Source organism: Vanacampus margaritifer, chromosome 20 (assembly GCF_051991255.1).
Source record: "Vanacampus margaritifer isolate UIUO_Vmar chromosome 20, RoL_Vmar_1.0, whole genome shotgun sequence".
In the NCBI taxonomy this organism is placed as follows: Eukaryota; Metazoa; Chordata; class Actinopteri; order Syngnathiformes; family Syngnathidae; genus Vanacampus; species Vanacampus margaritifer.
The window spans coordinates 9,920,488-9,942,327 of record NC_135451.1 but is presented as its reverse complement, the minus strand read 5'-3'; the positions used below and the strand labels follow the sequence as shown (position 1 = coordinate 9,942,327).

Here is a 21,840-nt window from a genome sequence, read left to right as displayed (position 1 = left end):
CTGGGTTATTTAGACCAGCACATTGGGTCAAGAATTGAACCCAGCACGTTGGGTCACGTTTTTGATCCAACGAGGGGTAAAAATATATTGATGAGTTAAAGCTACCTAGTAATGGGTCACCATGGTTATAGAGGTAGTTTAAAAATAATGATAATTTTGCTACCAACATTTTCTAAGAAGTGTAACAGTGATGTGTAATTTTAATGATTTTGTTTCTATAGAGTCTGTCAAGACAGAAAAAAATCCACAAAAAACAAAAAGGGGTTTTTAATTGCTTATGCTGTAGATGCCTTTTTTTTTTTTTTTGCCAAGGTAAAACTCTCGCAGTCGTGCTGACAGTAAGACTACATAATGTCATAATTACAACCTAAAAACATGAGGTGAACTCGTACTGGTGTGAAGCCAGGAATGCAACTGTGAGGCCTGAGGGGAGGTAAACCGAGGAGAAGAAAAATGGATGAAATATGCGTTTTGTAATTTGGATGAACTGCCACACTACATATTCCCCATTACAATTTTCTTCTTTTTTTTTTCCCCCCCTCCTGCGTGATACTGACAGCATCTGGGCTTCATCCGAGCATACAGAGCTCAAGACAAACACAAAACCCCACAAATGACCGTTAATTTACATTATCTGCATTCATTTAAGGTAATGTATTAGAGGTCAATTGTTCCGGGATATTGCATGTACCATATTGTATCTAGTCAAAACGGGCGAGTGAGTGAGAGAGAGAGAGAGAGAGAGAGAGAGAGTGAGAGTGTAGAGGTTGGAGCGTGCTGCCCTGAGTGGGCGTGGAGGAGTAGGAGGGAGGATACGCACCATGTCACACATCAAACTCCTCACAGGCCACATGAGTTCACATGTGGAGTAGAAACATCCAACAAGTGAGCATGTAAGAGAAGGCGGGATGATGAAAAGCAGCGAGAACCACACAGTGTCAGCTTTTTTTTCTCTTTTCTTTCTTTTTTTTAATAGCTTCAACATCATCTTTCTTGTTGTCGTTTCAAGACAAGCTGTCAGGAAGCTTGTGCAAATATTGAGCAACACTTCCAGCAACAGTTGGGATGAGCAGAGCGGGGCGCGCTCCATCAACAGAAACCTGCTGTGTATATTGTTCTGGTGTGATTGCAGGAACATTCCCCTCTAATTGCTCTTGTTCCTCATTGCACTGCTGACACTGACAACATCGGAGATGTGAACGCTAAAACAGACAATTCAATCCCGCACAGGACTGCAACAATGAGAGGAAGTGTGGAAAGCTGTCCGAGCGTTCAGTCCATATCCTTATAATTCAGCGCACTGTGAAGAGTTAACGATTTTTTTTGGGGGTGCCACTGTGCTTTTTAGATGGGATTTGAATGAATTGTTATGATGCCTTGATCATAGTATGCAAAAATGGCGTCGGTCCCTCGATGTCGATTGGTCACTTTGATTGGTTGTTAGCTAGTCAATCTCAGTACACAAAAACAAAGCAATGACAAAGAAATGTGTACTTTTAAAAGTTGTCCCTACTTCATTATGATTGTATAATACGCACTGTTTCTGATATGTGAATTTTATTTAATGAAAACCTGACTGTGGGTGGTAAAAATCTAATCTGGCTACACTTCTGCGACAAGTTCGTTTACACTAATTGTCAATTTAGTAGCCAATAAACCAGTCATGCATGTTTTTGGAATTTAGGAGGAAACTAGAGTACGGAGAGAACATACAAACGTCAGAACTTCGACTGTGAGGCAGATGTGCTTTGTGTGCTAAAAATTATTATTAAAATTACACTAATATACATTTTGATAAAGGTCAGCCACACATCGACAACCGAGCACGGTAGACATGTTAAAAATCTCTATTTTTAATCAGTGAGCCACATTCGATACAGTGCTGCCATCTAGTGGTTATGTAGAAAAGTGCACTTATGAAATCATAGCTGATTTCAGAAAATACATTTCATGATTAAATCCACCCAAAAGTGACTTAAAATCTTAGACTTAAAAAGCAGAAGATGACACGTTATCCGACATCCATTTCCACATTTAGGGTTTATTTCACTTGTCATTTATCACAAAAGGCAGACTGTGATTTGCATATAAACTGTACACAAAAGCAAGGCACTACAGTGTAGGATTTAAAAATCAAACATTTGGTTATCTCAAAATGACTTTTTTTTTAAAATTTAGTCAATTAAACAAGGCATAACAAAAGTTGCATTGTTGAGTGGCAAAATGCTTTTCCTGTACAGCAAAAGAGGATTACAAAAAACACTTATAAACACATGACAATAGTTTTCTAAATCCATAATGTTTGAATTAGCTTAGTTTTGTCCTACTTGAATATAAATATAAATTATTTTCCACAAAGGAGTCAAATATATGCTACATAATATGTACAGTACATGCACACTGTAAAATGGCCATCTCAGACACTCCGGTGCCGTTTTATTTGGCAAACACAAGCACGGAAAGAGCAGAAGAAAAATCAACAAGAAGCTGGCACACTTCTCATCTTCATCTGTCGACTCAGGAGAGGCTGCTCCTGAGCCTCTCAGCCCGCAAACAAAAAAACGGCAATGACCTTACCTGGTCTACACATCACTGCGGCATATATTGCTCCATTTAGAAAAGCCCTTTGGTTTTCTTCAAGTTGACCTGCTTCCATGCGGGCATACTCGCGTACTCCTCTCTCGACATCTCCAAGCCTTTCTGTGGGAACAATCGCACACGATTCAGCGTCTAAATAAAAGCAACTCCAACAGAATGCACATGCATTATTTTTATTTTTTTTTTGTGAGTAGTCCACGCCAGCGGCTAGACGGTGCGTTAACATGCTAAACAAAATGGAGGTTTTAGTTCATGAGAAAGGTGAGGAAAAAGTTTAGTGAGGAAGATCTCCGACCACTCACCTTTCCACAAGCCCCCACGCCCTGGAGAGCGGAATGAACAACAGAAACATTAAGAAAGGATAAGAAGATAGGGATGGAGGCAGGATGGCAACATGTAATGAAAAATGGATGAGGGAAAACTAAAGAATCGATATAAAGCGACAGGAGAGTCATCGTATTCATGACAACATTCATTGGAGAAAGTGGGAGGAAACACTAGATGATGCCGTCCATCAACTTTCATGACATTGGCTTCATCCACAGCTGAAATCAGACCACAAACTCAACGTTTTTCTTCCATTTGATTGGTTTGGCTTGTGAAGGAAACCAGTAAGATTGAAGGTAGACTCAAAAAACATACAAAACTCCATACAGGAAATCACATTGATAGGAATAATCCCTTCCTGTAAACATATGGTATGATTTTTAAGGGGGAACATATGCGTCGTTATTGGCTGAAAAACTCGACAACTTACTGAGCCATGTCTAATATAAATATTAAGGTTTTTTTGTACGCATCATCGTATCCAGTTATATGTTTTTTAATGCAACTTAAAGCTAATTTAATGCCCACACTCGCACACATATTTGCATATTTTCCATAATTCACACGTTACATTTGCTCTAAATGTACAATAAAACATCTTATTCATACTCTTGCTAATTAACATAAAAGTGGACAAATAATAAATGTGATAAAAATACATGTATTTGTGGGGAATGGTGAGTGACTAGTTGTAATTTACGATGAACAAAATGGCCGGGAGTCCACAACTTTGTTCATGTTCCAAATAACAACCGCTCTGAATTTGAAAAGAAAAATTTAGGGTGCCTGTCACCAATGTCCAACATGAAACACTAATGCCACCTGGGGGCAGAAAAATTACCTCAAAACTGAAACCGATGTTATATATATATATATATATATATATATATATATATATATGTAAAATTTTGGTGTGTGTCAATTATGGCTTGGATCTTATCCCTATTCGCTGTACTTTAAGGTTTTACTTGTCCGTTTTTTTTCTTCAGACTTTTTGGTTGTTGTTGAAACTGCTTACATAGTGCAAAGAACAGCTGTGTTAAAGGAAAGAGTTTCCTAACGACAGATTTTTACCTGAAAGTCATCGTCCGAGAGGTAGACCTCCAGGCGGAGGGGGTCAACGCCCTCAGGCAGCGGGCGGGCCAGGAGATCTTCCAGAGGGTAAGTGGTTTGACATAGTCTGGCTAACACATCTTCCACCAGAATAATCTGGTTACACACCTCAGCCTCCTAACAATACACACACACAATTATAATTTTATATAATTCCCAAAGCTAAAAGCACCAGCAGAGTCGACTGGCGGCTAATGAATCGAATGAAGAAAAGCAATAGTGATCATGCTTTCCACATGGGCTGACCTGCACTTTAGATCTGTTCTGTACAATAGTGGAGTGCATGTGCATGACTGTATGAGCATTGGACTGGCCCGTATCAGATAGCAGCGCGATGATGACATAATGTCCATTTGTCTACACACCCGCTCGGTGATCTCAGCGATGTCCTCGCGGTGCTCCCAGCTGGGGAACATGTTGGTGAAGGTGAGCGGCTCCAGGCCAGCGTGGATCAAATACGCCTTCGGGGCCTTTTTAGGATTCTTTTCTAAGCAAATCGATTAAAGGGTAGATGGTTAGCTGGTGTGAAAAAGCAATAGAGGATGCTAAAGTACTACTTTATTAAAAATAGATCATTTCATAATGTTAATGAACAACATGCACCGGGATACTTCTGAGTGGAACAAAAGTTATTGACTGTCACTGACCTAAATTAAAACAATGACAAAAAAACTTGCTGTGTTACCCCAAGGGGTTAACTGTCTCCCCACAAAATCTTTACATATAAATAAATAAGAATCCAATGGAACCTGCAATAACAGCTAGTATGCTAGCTAAAGTGTTCTTCATATTAGCAAAACATAATGGATAGCTTGCTTGCTAAAGTGTTGTTCTTGTGTAATTTAGCATAAGCATAACGCTAGCTTAAGTGTTGTTCTTATGTAATTTAGAATGAAAGACATTTTCACGCATGTAGCATATGTGAATATTTGCTTATGTTATGTAATTTAGCAGCAATAAGAGCTAGCATGCTAGCTAAAGTGTTTTTCATATCGGCTAAACATAACAGATAGCTTGCTTGCTAATGCGTTGTTCTTATGTAATTAAGCATAACGCTAGCTTAAGTGTTCTTTTGTAATTTAGAAAAACAATAGCTAGCTTGGTAGCCAAAGTGTTGAGAGAAGATGTTGATGTTTTCTCAATTGCTCTGGTCAAATGTGGATGAATTTTAATATTGGCGCAATCGGAAAAAGCGGCCTTTTTTCCACCCAAGAGTACATGTGACATCATGATGCACACCGCTACCTAGGCAGTACTGCAGCACCGTCTCCATTGCACACTTCCTGTCCGAGTCCCAGCGGATTTGGGCTGAGCCGGTACTTTCGCTGTCCTGAGGCCACCAACCCTGCCACAGGTACACTTCATGGTGGTTATCCACCAGGAAGAGCGCTGAGGGAGGGGAAATGAGACATTTATTATTTACAACTAGCATTCTGTAAAAACAAACAAACAACCTCTCAGCAGAATAAAGGCCTGAAGAATGGCTCATTCTGACACAGATGGCATCAAAACAAATGACTACATACATGTAAATAAATATGTACCTGGCTGTGAGGCAGAATAAAGGTCCTCTTGCAGGAAAGGCATGGAGTTGACTTGCTGGGTGTCTCTGGCTGGGTAGAGAAACTCCACAGCTACAAAGTCACCTGAACTGCTGCTCAGCTGGTACAGGCGAGGAGTGAAGTTGAACCTGCCAGGATCTGAGGGCAGGAAATTAAAAAAATAATTAATTTCATTTTCAAATGAGTGTCATTTGATTTGGAAGAGGTTTGCCCTCTCCTGACTGCCATTTACTGTATTAGAATAGAAGATAATCATCACCCACACCTTGCAGCATGCAGTCGTAAGCTTTCCTGTCTCTCCTGCCGAGGGCCTCCCAGAATCCTTGAGGTTCCACTCCCTCGTCGCATTCTCGTATCGTAACCTTGCTGCTGCTGTGAAGGCCTGCCTCCAGAGGACAACTGAGCAAAACCAAAACAAAGCTCTTGGCATGACCATTGAATTATTATTAGTATTTTTTTTTTAATCAAACAGGTTCATTTCCACTCACTGGTCTTTGATTCCACTGGCAGCGGTGTGTGCCACCTCCCGTGTGTGTGCTTGCGACTTGCAGCCGTGCCAGAGGTAGATGAGACTTTGGCTGACGCTTAGCAGCACCAGAGAGACTCTGGAGCGCAGGCTACTGCAGTGACACACAACCTCCACCAGGTGGCTCTCCACCTCTACTTCTCCTCGCACGCAGTACAGGCGCCAGTCATCTAGGATGATCAAAGTTTTTTTTTTTATATATATTTTTTTAAGCCGGGCAGTAGGCTATGAAAAGCCATTAGATTATTTATTTAATATACTTGACATCCGCGTTAACACCATTTGTTCTCAATAAGACAATTTAGTGCACTAATAGAATGACTATGTGGCATATTTTGACTTTAGTTGAATAGCGTTGTCAGTTTTAACTTAAATGGAAGACAATTTTCCTTTGTAGCTTCTTTTTTATTGGATTTGCTTAGACAGAGTTGTACCTAATATTGTGGACTGGTCAGTGAGTAATTCTAGAAATTTACTTTGAGAGTTTTCCTCCTCTTCTCGCTTCCCTGCATGGACGATCATCCGCCCGTTGAAGCACTGCAGGAAACACGGGGGTTCTTTTCCCTGCAGGACTTGAATCTAAATGGGAAAATCAGCAGTTGTTTAACTAGAAATGCAGAAAAGCAAAAATGAAAAAGGTAATACAAGGAGTCCAAACTTTTTTTTTCTTTTAACCTGTGCTCCTCGTTCCTCATCCAACTCGACAGTCATGAGTGCCGACGTTCCCTTCTCGCTGACTGTGGAGTTGCGACCCTGCCAGAAGAAGTAGCAGCATTTCTCTTTGCCGGGCCCCGTCGTCTTCATCTGATCAGGGTTTTGCCGCTTCCAAACTGCAAAGAGGACCGTCATGGTTAGAGATGCTGAAATATGACCGCAAATTCTTGGTTTCGCAGAAGATGACTGACCTGCAGTGCTGACCATGAATTTCCACTTGACCACGTAGGTATCCCCCTCGTGGAACTGGCCGATGCTTTGGCGCGGTAGCCGGCTGTAGTCGAACTCCAGGATGTGCCACACCTCCACGGCGAGCGTGCTGATCTCGTAGCAGCGCCAGTCGTCCACCTCCACCAACCCGTAGCCCCGCCCCACACTCAAGCCGTCCACTAGGGTGCAGACGGGCGCCTGGTGGATTGGCATCATCAGTGCGGCGTCGTAAGAATGCGGCTGATCTGAGGCGGCCTGATCCTGGCATGCGAGTGGAGCAAAGAGAAGAGGAGAGTGGAGAATACGCCGCGACAACAACGTCACTTTTGACTCATTCGCTCCCAACCATATTCACTGAAGCAACCCCCCTTCGCTTCCTTACTGGATTTTGACTGTTTTTGCAAGGCCCACAGAATATTGTGTTCTATTGCTATAAAAACATGGAAACTACCAAAAGAAAGATTAGAGTCTCTTCTTTCGTCAGGAAAAAAAAGTATATTTCTATCTGTTTCCGTTTTGCAGCAATTTACATTAGAATAGAGGTAAATGTCATCATTATTCACAAATCTGTTTAAAACACTGGGGAAAAGAGCTTTTTGCAACAAGGCCCTGGTTGATCTCTTATACTATGCTGCCACCTGCTGGTCGTTTTGTAATAACTACCATTGCTTCAACCATTCTCTTCAGTTCAGGAGCCGCATCAAAGCCTTTTGTATGCTCTAGCATTAAAAAACGTATAAATACGTCTTTGGGAGCATGGCATTATTTAAATTAGAATGTCATACGTTTTTGGGAGCAAATGAGTTAATGGACAAACTTTGTGATACCTTGTGATCAATCGCGTGGTTGTTGCCGGTTTTGATGGGGCTGGGTGTTTTCCTGGAGTCGCTCCAGTCTAAGAATTTCTCTTTGAACAACGTGGTTTCATTGTGATGAGTCAGTCTGCCAAACACTGCCCAGTCTGGACGGCCCTGACCTTTCCTACAACAGACAGCATTCATACATCATGTTAATGCATGACAACATTTTTGATGCTCTTTCGAAATGTATACAGCGTACACATACTACAATTAAAAGTACAGCATTTAAAAGCAGCCAGAGGTAAAGTGATTTAAATACAAAGAAAGAAAAAAATGCTTCTTAAAATTACTTAAAGGAGCGTACAGTGTAGGGCTGCTTGATTATGAAGAAAATATTAATCACGATTAATTTGGTAATAATTGAAACCACGATTAGGGCAATCATTTGTTTTTGGTGCAAAACAAGACAATGTTTAAACATGTAAAAAAAAATCATTCAGACAAATAAAATTCTTTGAAACACTAATTATGCAAGTTCCTTTTGGATCAAACAAGATTTATTAAATTAGCTATTTCAAAATAAAAAGATGAAAATATATAAATCTAAATGACTCAAAATCAGTATTAATAATCTTTTATTTACGAGTGTAACTGAAATTGTAATTGAATTTCGATTAATTGCACAGCCCTAGTACAGTGTAAGATTTTTAAAAGTCTGATTTTACAAAATGTCTTGAAAGACCTTAATGATAGGTATGAGAAAAGGGCATAGTTTTTTTTTTTTTTTTTAACCTAGCTTTAAAAGCATCAATACAGTATATTGATATGTTTTGAGTGTATTTATAAATATTTATTTATATTATTCACTCTGATAATAAAGGATGCCAGCAGTATTATACACAACTGTATTATACAAAGCAGCTTTTTAAGGGTGACATTATGGGTCATATCATATACAGGTGTGGGTTATTTTGTTGTTGTTTTTTCAAAGATAATTCTGCTTAAGATATAGTTACATTGTACCTAAATGCATCTCTGTGCAGCTGCAAAGGTCAAAACATTTCCCCCCCAAAAAATTACGATCATCTATTTGCCTTAAGTGATCACGAGTAGGCTATACAGTATGTCACTTGATGCATTAGTGTTGTGGTAAGTTGTACTACATGCGTTCTCATACTTTGGAATGAGCGGGTTGCACTCGCCAGGATCGAGCGGGTTGATGTCACAGTTTGTGTAGTCAAACGTTCCGTTCCACAGGTGTTTGGCCAGCTGGAAGGCCACCTTCCTCTGAGCCAGCGTCACTTCCTTCCCGTGCCAAATGTACATCTCACTACCAAAGTCGAAAACCAGAACCTGCGCGGAGAACATCGTTTCCCCAGTTTGACATAAATGTCAGTCAACTTAGAAACACATTTGCTTTAATGACTTGCACAGTTAAGTCTGACCTCCTTTGGTTTGAGTAAGGAACAGCGGGGTATCTTAGCCCAAAAATCATCATCTGGCACCAACTTGTTGTCGATCAGACGGTAAATACAGTTCGTCTCCACAATGGCGCCCTCGTAAAGCTCATCTTCATCTGGTGTTCCCGCTGCTACATGTACAAAGTCAAGTGAGTTACAAGCTGATATTTAAAGCAGCATTTCATGCAGATAGTGATCAGCTTTGGATTGGAACTCTCACACTGGTAACTCGCGTGGCCTCCCAGGATCTTCCAGAACTCCTTGGCAGCGGGGCTGGGAGTATTGACGCCTTCCTCGATGACCTGGACGTCGTCGGCACGGCAACCCAGATCTCTCTTGCTTTGGATGAAGTTCCCCAATTCTGAAGCCTGAAAACACAAAAGTGCGCTCATTGAGCAAAAATGAAGCCACTACAGCAATGTATTCATTTTAACTGTGGCAGTTTGAATCAGTAATAAAAAAATCAGGCAATATGAGATCCCAGATTTCATTACCTCTACTGGCATGCATGCTTGCATTTCTGTTTAAGTCCTGCCTTCCTGCACGGTTTGACTATACTGTCACTGGCTGGCTTTTCACTCACTGATCATGCAGTCACTGGGCAGTTGACATGTCAATCATTAGAAAAACATTAGTGGTGATCTCACTCAGCGTCATTGTCATCGCTAGTAGCAGCAAGGTTGATGTTATTCATAGCAGTTTGAAAGGAAGATTTTTGAGGCAAAAGATGTTAAAAAAAAAACATGTAAAATGATATAGTCCATTAATTTTATTTTTAATAGTTTGGTATTGAAGCACCTCATGTGAATGAAGGTGATCACAGTTTGGAGCAAAACGTCAAAAAATGGTGTTGTGTGTTTAATATTGGTGAGCTGACGAAAAGTTCAGTGTCAAAGCGAATAACTAAAATAAAATCATTTTCACATGATTAAATGATTTTTAATCTATCCCCCATGAATACCAGTTATAATTAGATATAAACAGAAGTGGCAAATCCAGGCCCAGAAAGTAAAAACCCTGTCACAGTTTGACTTTAGCACCAGGTGCTAGCTAGCTCCCATGGTGCTCATTTACCTGCTCGGGAGCTAGCTAGCTAGCTAGCTAGCTAGCTAGTTAGCATCAATGGCTAAAGCCAAACTGTGGCAGGGTTTTTACTTTCTGGACCTGGATTTGACAGCTCTGGATAAAAACCTAACAATCAAAAGAAATTACACAGAATATCCATGTTTGTGAGCTGTAATAAAATAAGTTCAAAGCTCGTCTTTCGTGTCAATTTAACGTCAACAGCCAGTTGACCAGCGGAGGAAACTGGTTTTGTATTTGTCTTAGCTTCCTGCAGCCACCACTGACACAAAAAAATCAACCCTAATCCTAAATACCTTTACATCCTGCACAAGAAAGCAAGCCCTCACATAACGGAAATGACTGGAAAAATGTGTTGCTTTGAGTCACAATCAGGCCGTACCTTGTTCTTCTCAATGACGTTTGCAAACTCTCCCATCCAGATGAAGCAGTGATGAGGAGTGATGAGGAGGAAACAGTCGCCACTGTTCAGTGAAGATACTCTTGGCTCCACTAGCCTGGTCTGGATATGTCGGCGACCTTGGGTAACAAACATATTTTCTTAGAATATCAGTTTGGATCCGATCAGGTCAATTAAAATCAGTATTGACCATTCAAACGTAAGTCATACATTTGTCTTAAAATATGAACTAAAGAGGCTTCCAGGAAGACTTTCTACAAACACAAACAATGCACTAGTAGAGCATCTCAAATGCGTTTGAGTGTTTGATGGTCAAGGCTCCTCCACCTGACAAAGAAGTAGCCCTGCTTTAATGGATTTGTGTAGATTACGAGCGAGTGTGGAGGAGTGGATCAGCCCGGGATGGTGTGGCGTGACCTGGTGTGGATGATTTAGAGCCGCAGCTGTCACCAACAGACGTCGAGGAGGTGCAAAGACACTAAAATAGACAGTCTAGTATTTTAGATTTCCTTAAAAAAAAAAAGGTTGCCCTTGAAGCAGCATCCTCTAAAATGCTATCTGATTTTCCATTCTGCGCAAAAAGTGAATGGAACAGCTGCTTAAGATGGCCGCTTGGCTTCACTTACAACTGTCATGTTTTTTTTTTTAATGGTCTTTACAGTACATAGGCAAGCCATTATTTACAGTTGTGCAACTTTTTAAAAGGCCAGGTTCAAACAGGTCAACAGTTTGCATTTAACATCAAAAATTGATGGAAGGTTCAATAATCATTTCTAGAAGATCTCTTATAACTGCCATCAACAACAAATTGATTTGTGACTGACCTTTGACCTGCAGGAGCATCAGTTTCTTGTAAGGAACGGCACTATTGTTGGACATCTGCTCAGAGATGTTGACGCTGCGCAGGTTCACATTGCTGAAATTCTCCTTGCTGGCGAGGCCAGCCAGGGCCACATCAGAAAAAGTGGAGTTCTTGTTCACTAGGGTGGGAACAACACACAGGAGGTTTGCTTTAACTTTAAAGTAGGTTATGCAAACTGAAATCATTACATATGGTCCTAAAAGATTATTTTTTTTAAACCCTCAAGATAGTTTATTTATTGCTGCCAAGAGTTGTAGGGGGAAATTACAAGAGGGGCCTAATGGTGTCACACTCTCAAAACAAACTTCAACAGTCCAAGTAGCATAAAAACAACACTGATCCTCTGATGACTGCTCTCTTCAATGGGAGGAAACAGATGACGGTAATTTGAAGTCCTGTGGGAACTTGCTGTCTGTTCAGCATTTCCTTTTTATATCGCATATCAGCAGGGAGTTTTTATGTTACAGTATCATGTAGTCATCAGTGCCCAGTGGCACAGTAAAATTCCATTATTTACCCAACAGTCAATTCTACTCGTCATTTTGTAGTGTTTCTTTGGCTGTACTGCTTCCACCACTGCATGTGGATGTTAGATTTTTTCCCCCCGTCCAATCAGATTTCAGCTTCTATGTGCTGCCATGTGAATTTAGTAGCAATGAAATACACGCGGTCTGACGAGTCCCGATTTGAACTCATTCACCCCCAGCAATTTTCACTGAAGCAACCCCCTTCGCTCCCAGCTGTTTTACTGAATTTTGACTGATTTCGCAAGACCCAACAGAATATTGTGTTCTATTGCTATAGAAACAGAACCTACTAAAATAAAGATTAGCGTCTCTTTCATCAGGAACAAAGGTATATTTGTATGTGTATCCATTTTGCAGCAATTAGCATTAGGATATAGCTAAGTTTCATCAATATTCACACTCCTGGTGAAAACAGCGACAAAAAGAGCTTGTTGCAACATGGCCTTGGCCAATCTTATACTCTGCTGCCACCTCCTGGCCCTTTTTTTTTTTTTATAAATAACTACCATTACTTTAAGCCACCTAATTTTATGTTTGAAGGTGCACCAAAGCCTTCTGTATTCTCTTTCATTAAAAAAAGAAGAAGGTGTAAACACGTTTTTGGGAGTTAGGGACAAAGTATTTTTAAAAAAAAAAAAAAAAAACGTTTTTACACGTTTTTGGGATTGAATAAGTTCAATTATGCACTCACTTTTCTCCGCCTTCATCCGCATGCTCTCCAGCAGACCCACGTTGAGCCGCTGCTCGGTGTATTCGTGTCTGATGTCCTCTCTGGCAGCGAGCATCTTCAGCGGGTTCCTAGACGCTTGAACGTTGCGCGTCGGGCGCACCGCTCGCTTGTGCTGCACCATGTCAGACAGCAGCCTAAGGAGAGGTCAGAGTGTGTGGCCATTTTCTTGGGGGTAAGTAATTACTGATGATGTCCAAAAGTGGTGCTTACGTTGGAACTTGTTGCCCGAAGATGGCGTCAAAGTCGTCAGCCAGCTCGACCTTGTTGGCGATGGTCGACGGGTCGTCCACTTGGCGATAGAACTTGGAAAAAGTCTCATCTTCCAGTGTCATCACTTCTTTAACCTTCTTCTCTGTTACTGTGACAGTAGCAGCCTCTGGCAATGCTGCTATTGAGGCCACAACATAAACAGCAGCCATTGCAATAAAAAAAAAATAAAAAAATCATAAACTATCCGTACATTTCTCCTTAACTTTATTTATAAAGCACTTTAAAACATACACCAGGCTGAGGTCTGACCTTTACTATTGATCTTGCCGAGGAACGACTCGAGCTGTTCCAGTTTCCTGTCCGACTCCAGGTTCAGATCCGGTATTGCCTTGATCTCTGCACAACAACATAACAAACACAGCTGTTCGAACCATACATTTAAGCCGTGTTCTATTCAGCTCGCATGCCATGCCACATGTTGACTTTTAACAATGAACATCACATCATACTTGGTCCTGGTTGTTAGTGAATAGAATTCACACACGATCAATTAAACAAATTGCTAGATTAGATGGTTGAAAGTAATTCAAAAAAATAATTCAACACAATTTGAAGAAATTCCCAGCAAATTTTGCAGCGTTAATTCAACACTTAGAGTTAAATTTAACACTATGCGAGATTATTTGGTATTTACTTCAGAGCCAGTGAAGAGAAAAAAAAGGGTCGGCAGGATTCTGACTTTATTTTTACAATTCTGACTTTAAAGTCAGAATTCTGAGAATAAAGTGAGAATTAAAGTCAGAATTTTGAGAATAAACTCAGCATTCTCACTTTTAAATCAGAATAGAATAAAGTGAGAATTCCGACTTTAAAGTCAGAATTCCGAGAATTGAGAATTCTGAGAATAAAGTCAGATTTCTCAATTTAAAGTCAGAATTGTGAGAATAAAGTCAGTCCTGCCAACCTTTTTTTCCCTCTTCACTGGCCCTAGTCCCTTCCGTAGGTCCTTATCAGAATTGGTGTCAAGTAACATTAAACCAAAACTGAGTAAAACTAAATAAATAAATAAAAATCGACACTGGCCCAACACCGCACAGTGTTAAAACAATTTAACACTACATGTTAAATGACTCTTGACAGAGTAAATATGAGTTCCTACAATCTTGATTATTTACTACTAAAATCAACACACACTCAAACACTTAACACTGCATTTTGAGTTATATAAGATTAACACTGGAGACTCAAATAACTGGTAAATGTTAATTGTTACACACTGCTATGTAGATGATTTCTGTGCTGCTGCGTATTATTATGCCAAAAGTTGGTTGGTACTCTATTGGACTGGAAAGATGAAGCAATCACAGCAGACACATTAGTGCTTGTGCACTTTTGTTTGTTTCATAGGACAAAAGCTGAAAAAAATAAAATAAATATTCGATATCATCCATCTCCTCCATAAATATAAAACAGTGTAAATTGAACTTCCCCTTGAGGGATTAATGTTAACAATACAATGAAATTGTACATTAGATTAGTCAAGATTTCATCTCTCTTAAATAGAAAGGTGGTGCAGTGAATGTGAAGAATAAAAAAATCATTTGGAGGCGCTATGGGGGGAAAAAACTGACCATCTTGTGGTTTGGAGATGGCAAGGCTGCCGTTCTTGGGTTTAGGTGATGAGGACGACGACGACTGCAAAATAGAGGGGGAGGCCAACCCTGATGCATGAAGAAGCAAAAGCAAAATGGACTAAATAGAGTACAGAATTTTTAAAACATGAAACAGCAATGAAAGAACTGCAGCAAACACACAATTTGCAAAAGCCGCCGCTGAATCGTGCCGGGTCCGCCGGGCTAAGAAAACGTCCGTAAAGTGAAAAGAAATAGTGCCTCTTCTGACCTTTCTTCACCATGCGCGCAGCCACAGTGAACTGGGTGGAATCGTTGGCAGCTCCGTGGCCTTTCGACTTCCACGCCTCCTCTTGAGCTTCGATCTGCTCTTTCCTCTCCTGGATGGACATCTGGGCCTCAATACTCTGAGACTCCATCGCAGCTTCAGTGATTTTCTAGCACAAGAAAGAGTTGGCAAATGTTGAAGCAACGTCTTCTGTAGGGCCAAATGCTAGGAAATCTCTGGAATATTTTGTGCCATATTTCACTTCAAACCAGATTATTTCACAGCAGACAAAACAGCCAAGCAAGCGCCTCTAACAAACAAAGTCAATTCAATTTGCAATGTGACAAAAAGAGGTTCTAATAAGTGTAAGCAAAGTTGCTTGTGAGGAGCTTAATACTGCCGCTTGGTGAGAAAAGAGGTGATACTGTATACATTTATTTTTTTAAGGGTCACCTTTCGTCTCCAAGGGTGCCTCTCATCCACCTGCATGGATTTAGAAGATTTGGGGGCCTTCACAGCCAGCATAATTAAAGGAAGGGATGAAGAAAGTTAGACAGCTTAAAGATTAGGAGTGAAGGTGGAATGATGAGACCCAAAATAGTCAGAACCGCCCAAAAGCTGCAGCTGGCATATCTTGGGGGATAATTAGTTGAATTTATCCATCAATGAGAATACATTTATCAAAAGAAAATAACATGTAAAAAAGTTAAATAATGAAACTACAGCCTAATTGGAGGAGCCAAGAAGTGACACATTTGACAGTTCTGCTGTAAGACCAGCTGACTGATTTGCTGTATATACAAAAGAGCTCAAAAGGAGAATTAAGTTAACCCCCCAAAAACGGAGAAAGAAGAAGGAGGAAAATAAAGATCTGAGCTGCATGTCCTCTAGGTAGAAGAGTCACTCATATCTGATGCTGCTTTCGAACCTGGCTGACTGACTCATGAGGAGACGAATGCAAACGGGTTTTGGGAAGAGAGCAGATATTAGCCATAGAGCGAAGACTAACAAGAACAACATGCGGCTCCAGAGCAGTAGGACAGAGTCACCTTAAACCATTTCAAAAGTCACCCTACTGATATATGAACATTAATTTGCATTGTTGGCAGTATCAGCGATAGAGAGACATGAAGACGCATTAAGGGAATTGCAAAATCAAGTGGAGTGGAAACTTGACCTTGGGGTCATACTACTTGGAATTTAACCGAAAAAAAAAAACATACCTGCAAAAATATCACAAAATCTTAATCTTGAGGATTTTCATGCTTCACTTTAGAGGTTCCACTGAATTTACAGACATCTCATATTCACAATTACGGTTTTCATTGATTTCAGCAACAGAGGGAAATAAATTAGCTGGTCATAAACAGTTACATTTTAGGCTACGGATTTCTCTGCCTCTGCCAGAGAATGAAAGAAGGGATTGTTGTTCAACGGGCCAGATATAATCAAATTTGATAAACGTTACTCAGTGTCATGAGTCAAATCAAGGTCATTCCAGGCCTTCAGGCATTTTATTTTGAACATAATTTATGAGGATCACAAGCATAAACCATTCCTTATCACAACAAAATGGAGTTACTTCAGGCTAAGTCAAGGAGGCAAAGTTTAAATTGGCAAACAAGATCAGCACAAAAGCAACCTTCAAGCAAGCCTTCAAAAAACTCAACAGCTACTCTGATGAATAAGTCAACAACAGTAAAGCAAGAACAAATGCAAATTGTAGTTTAGTCATAAGTGATAAACACCACTTTGCAGTAAACTGGCCTTACCCATAGTTGGTCAGACACTGCAAGATCATCGATCATCAGTTCTTCATCACCCTAGACAAGGAGCCGCAGGGAAAGGTTTTTCGTTTATTTTATTTAGATTTAAAGTGGAACAGGTGAAGACAAATTACCCTACCCAAATTATGGAATTTATGGTAAAATAGATGTTGTATAAGAAAAAGAACAATATAATAATTTTTTGAAAAGAATCAGTTAACTTCTTAATCTATTTCACATTAAAGTAACATAAGCTTATATTTTACCTTTCACAATATTAAGATTTCACAGCAAATCACAAGTTGACAACATTGAATGTTCCATTGTAGTATGTAACTACAATATATATATTTTTAATACTACACAAGTTTGAACATTGCGAAATCTTATCAGACCCTCACTTCACTTTCTGCCAATGATAGCTCTTGTTACATAGATAAATAACATTCCAAACGCAGCATGTCTGACCTGTGAATGCCAGAGCAAACATGGCAAAAAAAAAAGAGAAAAAAAGATCATCAAAAAAACTGACCAGCGTGTCAGCAGAGACGTGGGGAGGAGCTGAATACTCACACACTTCGATAAGGACAGCATAAACACATGACGTTTTGTAGCTGTTCTAAATGAAACTAAACAGAGAGGTTTGTGTACTTGCACCCTCTAAAATCCACACACACACACACCTTTCAAAAAGAGTCACTCAGCATGCCAACAGACACACACACCTTTCAAAAAGAGTCACTCAGCATGCCAACAGACTCATTTTAGGGTTAAAACCGTTCAACACGAAAGCAAAACATGACGTTAGAAAAATGTGAAACTAATTTGAATTTCACACTTTTCTGGTTCCATGAATGCAACTAGAGAAAAAGTTAACGCACAGATTGAGATAAGAGAAAAATACCCAACCTCTCTGTTTAGATATCTCAAAATATATATTTTGCTCAGGTGTAAGAATTTTGTACATGCCAGAAAGGATGAAGAAATCTTACAAACGCAGAATAATAAACTACATTGCATTAGAAGCTCTCAACAGGAAATGTCAACACTGTGGGGCATTGTGATCCTACATTAGTTCTGCATTGCAGTCACATGGGCATAACATGTTTCTGTGACTTTAGTTGAAACTATTTGGCTAGCAGCTAACCTAGCTAATAGCTAAGCTAGCAGCTAAGCTAGCAGCTAACCTAGATCCTATATCAGTTCTGCATTGCAGTCTTATGGGCATAAAATGTTTCTGTGACTTTAGTTGAAACAACTTGGCTAGCAGCTAACCTAGCTAATAGCTAAGATAGCAGCTAACCTCGATCCTACAGTAGTTCTGCACTGCAGTCATATGGGCATAACATGTTTCTGTGACTTTGGTTGAAACAACTTGGCTAGCAGCTAACCTAGCTAGTAGCTAAGCTAGCAGCAAACCTAGCTAGTCGCCGTCATCTGGTTACCTTCTTCTTGAAGCTCTGCTCCACCTCCCAGAGGTGAGCGTGCTGCTCGCCTACCGCAACCTTCACGGCATCCTGCTTCTTATTGATCCGGTTCCTCCAGTCATCCTCGCCGCTCTTCTTTAGCAAAGCCACCCTATGTGCGAGAGGACACCAATTTGCCTTGAAGTTAATTTAAGGGAATCAGAAGTCAAGAAAATTCTAATGCAGACAAACGAACCTTTGTAGAAATCCCCCCGGGAAGCCTTGCTGAACTGAGCAACTGTAATTTGAATGTATTGTAATGTTTTAATGTGAACATGATCATGAATTTGGCACAGCAAATATACTTTTATTTTGATAACTGAAAACCAAGGTGACCAATGAAATGATAAAATAGCACCATTCAACTGTACTTGCGTTTATATACTGTATAGCAACTAATCCAGTTTGATTTATTGCGTAATTGTAAGACCGCAAAAATAAAGCAGTCCCTGATTTTCAGGAGTTTATTTCCTGTATATTTGTACCTATTAAGTTATTTCAGTGACTACTGTACCAATATTTTTTTTCTTGATACTGTACAGATCCTGATGTTAGACTAATAGATCAAAACAAACCATAAAGTCCCCCTCCAGAGTGAAAGGAAAGCCAGACAACGTCAATTTGAAACTGGCAAGGTCACGTCACAACACAATGTTCAGTTGGAACACTAATGAAAACGGTTTTCAAGATATAGTTTTTGGAAACTGTTGAAAACCATTTGTGAATATTTAGACCTACAGGAAAAGACTATAAAAACGGGACTATTTAAAACAATACAATGTGGGGGGAGGACAAGAACAGAGGTTCAATTATCAGATGTGACCCACGGAGGAAGGCCAGAGAGCCGAGTGACCCAGCGAAGGGACGTCCTGTTCTGCCTCAGGGGCTCAACAACACGTCCAAAACAGGATGACATCACCTCAGATAGATATCACACTTTGTGGCTATTAATCAGATTTTTTTTTGTCCAGTAAAATCCTAATTGCGAGAGGCTCAAAAACACATACACAAAGAAAATTTAAATCCACCCCAGGCGTAGATGTTACATTATGTCACCAGTCAATATGGATTGTAATGACTGTCTGGTTAGTGCAGTCTTTACAGTGACTGTGAAAATGTGACCTAACTCATCTTACGTAATTGTTGTGACGCAATCAATACCAGGCTATGATTAACACCATTTTATTTTTGCATAAGTGCAGAGAATTTAAAAGTATGGAGTGACTTCTTACAAAAGAAACTCTTTAAAGTCAAACTATCAATACCTCGAAATATAATTAAATTATTCAAATGCTAATTTCCTCCCATTTACATTTGTTGTAACTCATTAATCACCAATTTAAACCCACTAGCGGATCAGGAAGAAAAGAAAAAAAATTAAACTGTATTGAAAATGTGCAGAAATCCTTGCTTATAACCTATTCCTAAAAAGTTTGAGATATTCAGCTTTTGGCCTTTACAGCTAAAACAATGGCTCTTCTCTTCCTCTGGCATACTGTATTGACACAACAAAACCCTGTTGGATAAAATGTCTAACATATTATAAAGTCATCTTAATTCCCACAAGGACGCTCACCTTTGTTTGATGGACATGTGTTTGGCTGTCATGTCGCACAGATCCTCCGGCAATGTGCCGGCTGTTAGTTCCCTGTCGTCCGGGTATGCGTCTGCTTCGGAAGGCCGGCATATGCCGCCACCTTTTGACGAACTGGACGCTGCTCTGGGTCTCACAAAAGTGGGCTCGGGCAGCTCTGCTGCGGACAAACATACAGCAATAGAATCAATAATGGGCTTTCGACTATATGGGCTGTAACATAAATCTCTAATTGGATTAATTATTGTGAAGTGATGACAAAATCTGACTTCTGTGTACAAATACAAATTCTGCTGTCCTCACCTCCACTGAATGTTCTGCTCCTCTGGCAGGCTGCATGGTGCACTTCCTCCCTCTGATAACTCTTTTGTTCCTGCCTCTCCGGCAACATGTGATGCTCCGAGTCGTGCATGTTTTCATCCAACCTCCCTCTGGTCAGCCACTGCTCCTCCTCTTCCTCCCTTCCAGCGTGTGGCTGAGGCAAAGCCTCCTGCCCGACTTCTCCCTCAGGAGACGGGAGCCTCCTCTTCCCCCTTGCCCGGTCTGTTCCTTCCTCTACATATTGCGACACTGGATAAGGCTGGTGGTCCACGGGGTGGTGGGGCCTCCGGGCTCGGGTGTCGAGGTGGGGAACGGCGGCTTCAACTGGCAGCCGAGTTAAGTGGATGTCGCCTGCGTGGTCGGTGGATACTGTGCCGCCGTCTCTCAGTGCAGAGGATGAGGACGAAGGAAGGTGTTCAAACTCAGAGTCTGCACCATTTTGAAGCTAAACAGGAAGACAAATAAAAAAAAACATGTCAAAGTGAAGTTTAGATGAAACCTAAACACTGCCACATCCAATTGCAGAGAATCATGCTGAGTAATCACGGGCCTGCACTTCCTGTCCGTCAAAAAGTGGGCCGGCATCTCAAAGCCATGCCGGCTACAATTTGCACAAAATGCATCGCGTTCTAGCTTAAATCACACTCGTTAACATTAGCCAGTTAGCAATACCGTGCGTACACGGAATTTGGCAATTTTTTTTGTCTTGTACCTATTTTCCATTATTTTAAAAAAAATATCTATTCGCAGTTTATGTAGTCGGACCAGAGGAAGAAGAAAAACACTAGCACCAATTTGTTGTATTTTGGCTTAAAAAAAACTGTTAGTTAACTGAGCAGCCTCATTTACAGTGTAAATGAATCTAAATTTTAGACAAAAGCAGTGCTGTGCCATTATGTTGTAGTGAGTTGGAGCTCCGTTTAGACGGATAGGGGTGCGCATGTTTTTCACCATACTAAAAATAAAGTGTAATTGCACATCCAAAACAGTGGATGGCAGTGGCGCTTTTTTTCTTCTTGGGGGATGTGTAACAAAAAACTAATTGAGAATCACTGATTTAGATACGGCCATCACAATTTGACAAATTGTTTTTGTTTTCATTTCTTACAGCAACATTGTGATCATCTTGATAACTAATAATTTGCTCACTGCAATTCATTAAATTTAACCGTTTCATCTATCTGACACATTTGTTGAGCCAACACTTCACATCAAAAGCGAAATCTTGCAAAACTCCTTTCCAACACAAAAAAAGATGTCTCTTCACATCCACAAACTGTTTCCAAACAAGCAATATGACAGAGAGCAGGAATTAGCGAATGTGGCGGTAAAGTGCAGCACCACCACAAACACATTTTCCTTGTTGACTAAGGGCTCAATGATGTCGAGTCACGACTCGCTCAGAAGCTTCGGCCATGCACTGCAGAGTCATCGCACCACAAAGACGAGGCTCACAATGAGATCCCGTGCACACGAGCCACATAATGTGCCAAAAGAAATGTGCCTCCTCACGAGCGCTTTGTCGACATCGTCGCAAGCGAGTGCACGCCCTAGATGAGGGCAAGCTTACTTGATGGAGTTCTACCGCCTTTTCACATTGCTCCTGTTCATCCTGGCTGTCTACGTCTGAAGACTCCTGAATAGAAATATGCATGTGCCACAATTGTTTGAC

General features: G+C 40.5%; 1 protein-coding gene across 12 annotated transcripts in view; it reads right to left on the bottom strand.

The window, feature by feature from the left end:
- Positions 1–2,021: 2,021 nt before the first annotated feature.
- Positions 2,022–21,840, bottom strand: part of svila (supervillin a) — a 53,109-nt gene continuing 33,290 nt past the window's right edge. For 4 of the 12 annotated variants that reach the window (XM_077554497.1, XM_077554488.1, XM_077554492.1 and 1 more), the window contains 27 exons: positions 20,151–20,613; positions 19,830–20,007; positions 18,450–18,491; positions 18,233–18,365; positions 16,794–16,844; positions 15,025–15,190; positions 14,754–14,843; positions 13,432–13,518; positions 13,123–13,300; positions 12,874–13,046; positions 11,618–11,773; positions 10,776–10,912; positions 9,531–9,678; positions 9,296–9,441; positions 9,028–9,203; positions 7,878–8,031; positions 7,032–7,311; positions 6,802–6,956; positions 6,603–6,705; positions 6,089–6,296; positions 5,866–5,999; positions 5,583–5,738; positions 5,284–5,427; positions 4,404–4,525; positions 4,000–4,155; positions 2,901–2,921; positions 2,022–2,700 (listed from right to left, as the gene is read on the bottom strand). In XM_077554497.1, the coding sequence (XP_077410623.1) occupies positions 2,614–2,700; positions 2,901–2,921; positions 4,000–4,155; positions 4,404–4,525; positions 5,284–5,427; positions 5,583–5,738; positions 5,866–5,999; positions 6,089–6,296; positions 6,603–6,705; positions 6,802–6,956; positions 7,032–7,311; positions 7,878–8,031; positions 9,028–9,203; positions 9,296–9,441; positions 9,531–9,678; positions 10,776–10,912; positions 11,618–11,773; positions 12,874–13,046; positions 13,123–13,300; positions 13,432–13,518; positions 14,754–14,843; positions 15,025–15,190; positions 16,794–16,844; positions 18,233–18,365; positions 18,450–18,491; positions 19,830–20,007; positions 20,151–20,613 (4,044 nt within the window). In that variant the 3' untranslated portion in view covers positions 2,022–2,613. The remainder of the gene's footprint in view (positions 2,701–2,900; positions 2,922–3,999; positions 4,156–4,403; positions 4,526–5,283; positions 5,428–5,582; positions 5,739–5,865; positions 6,000–6,088; positions 6,297–6,602; positions 6,706–6,801; positions 6,957–7,031; positions 7,312–7,877; positions 8,032–9,027; positions 9,204–9,295; positions 9,442–9,530; positions 9,679–10,775; positions 10,913–11,617; positions 11,774–12,873; positions 13,047–13,122; positions 13,301–13,431; positions 13,519–14,753; positions 14,844–15,024; positions 15,191–16,793; positions 16,845–18,232; positions 18,366–18,449; positions 18,492–19,829; positions 20,008–20,150; positions 20,614–21,840) is intronic. The other 8 variants (XM_077554494.1, XM_077554499.1, XM_077554491.1 and 5 more) reach the window with 7 other exon arrangements.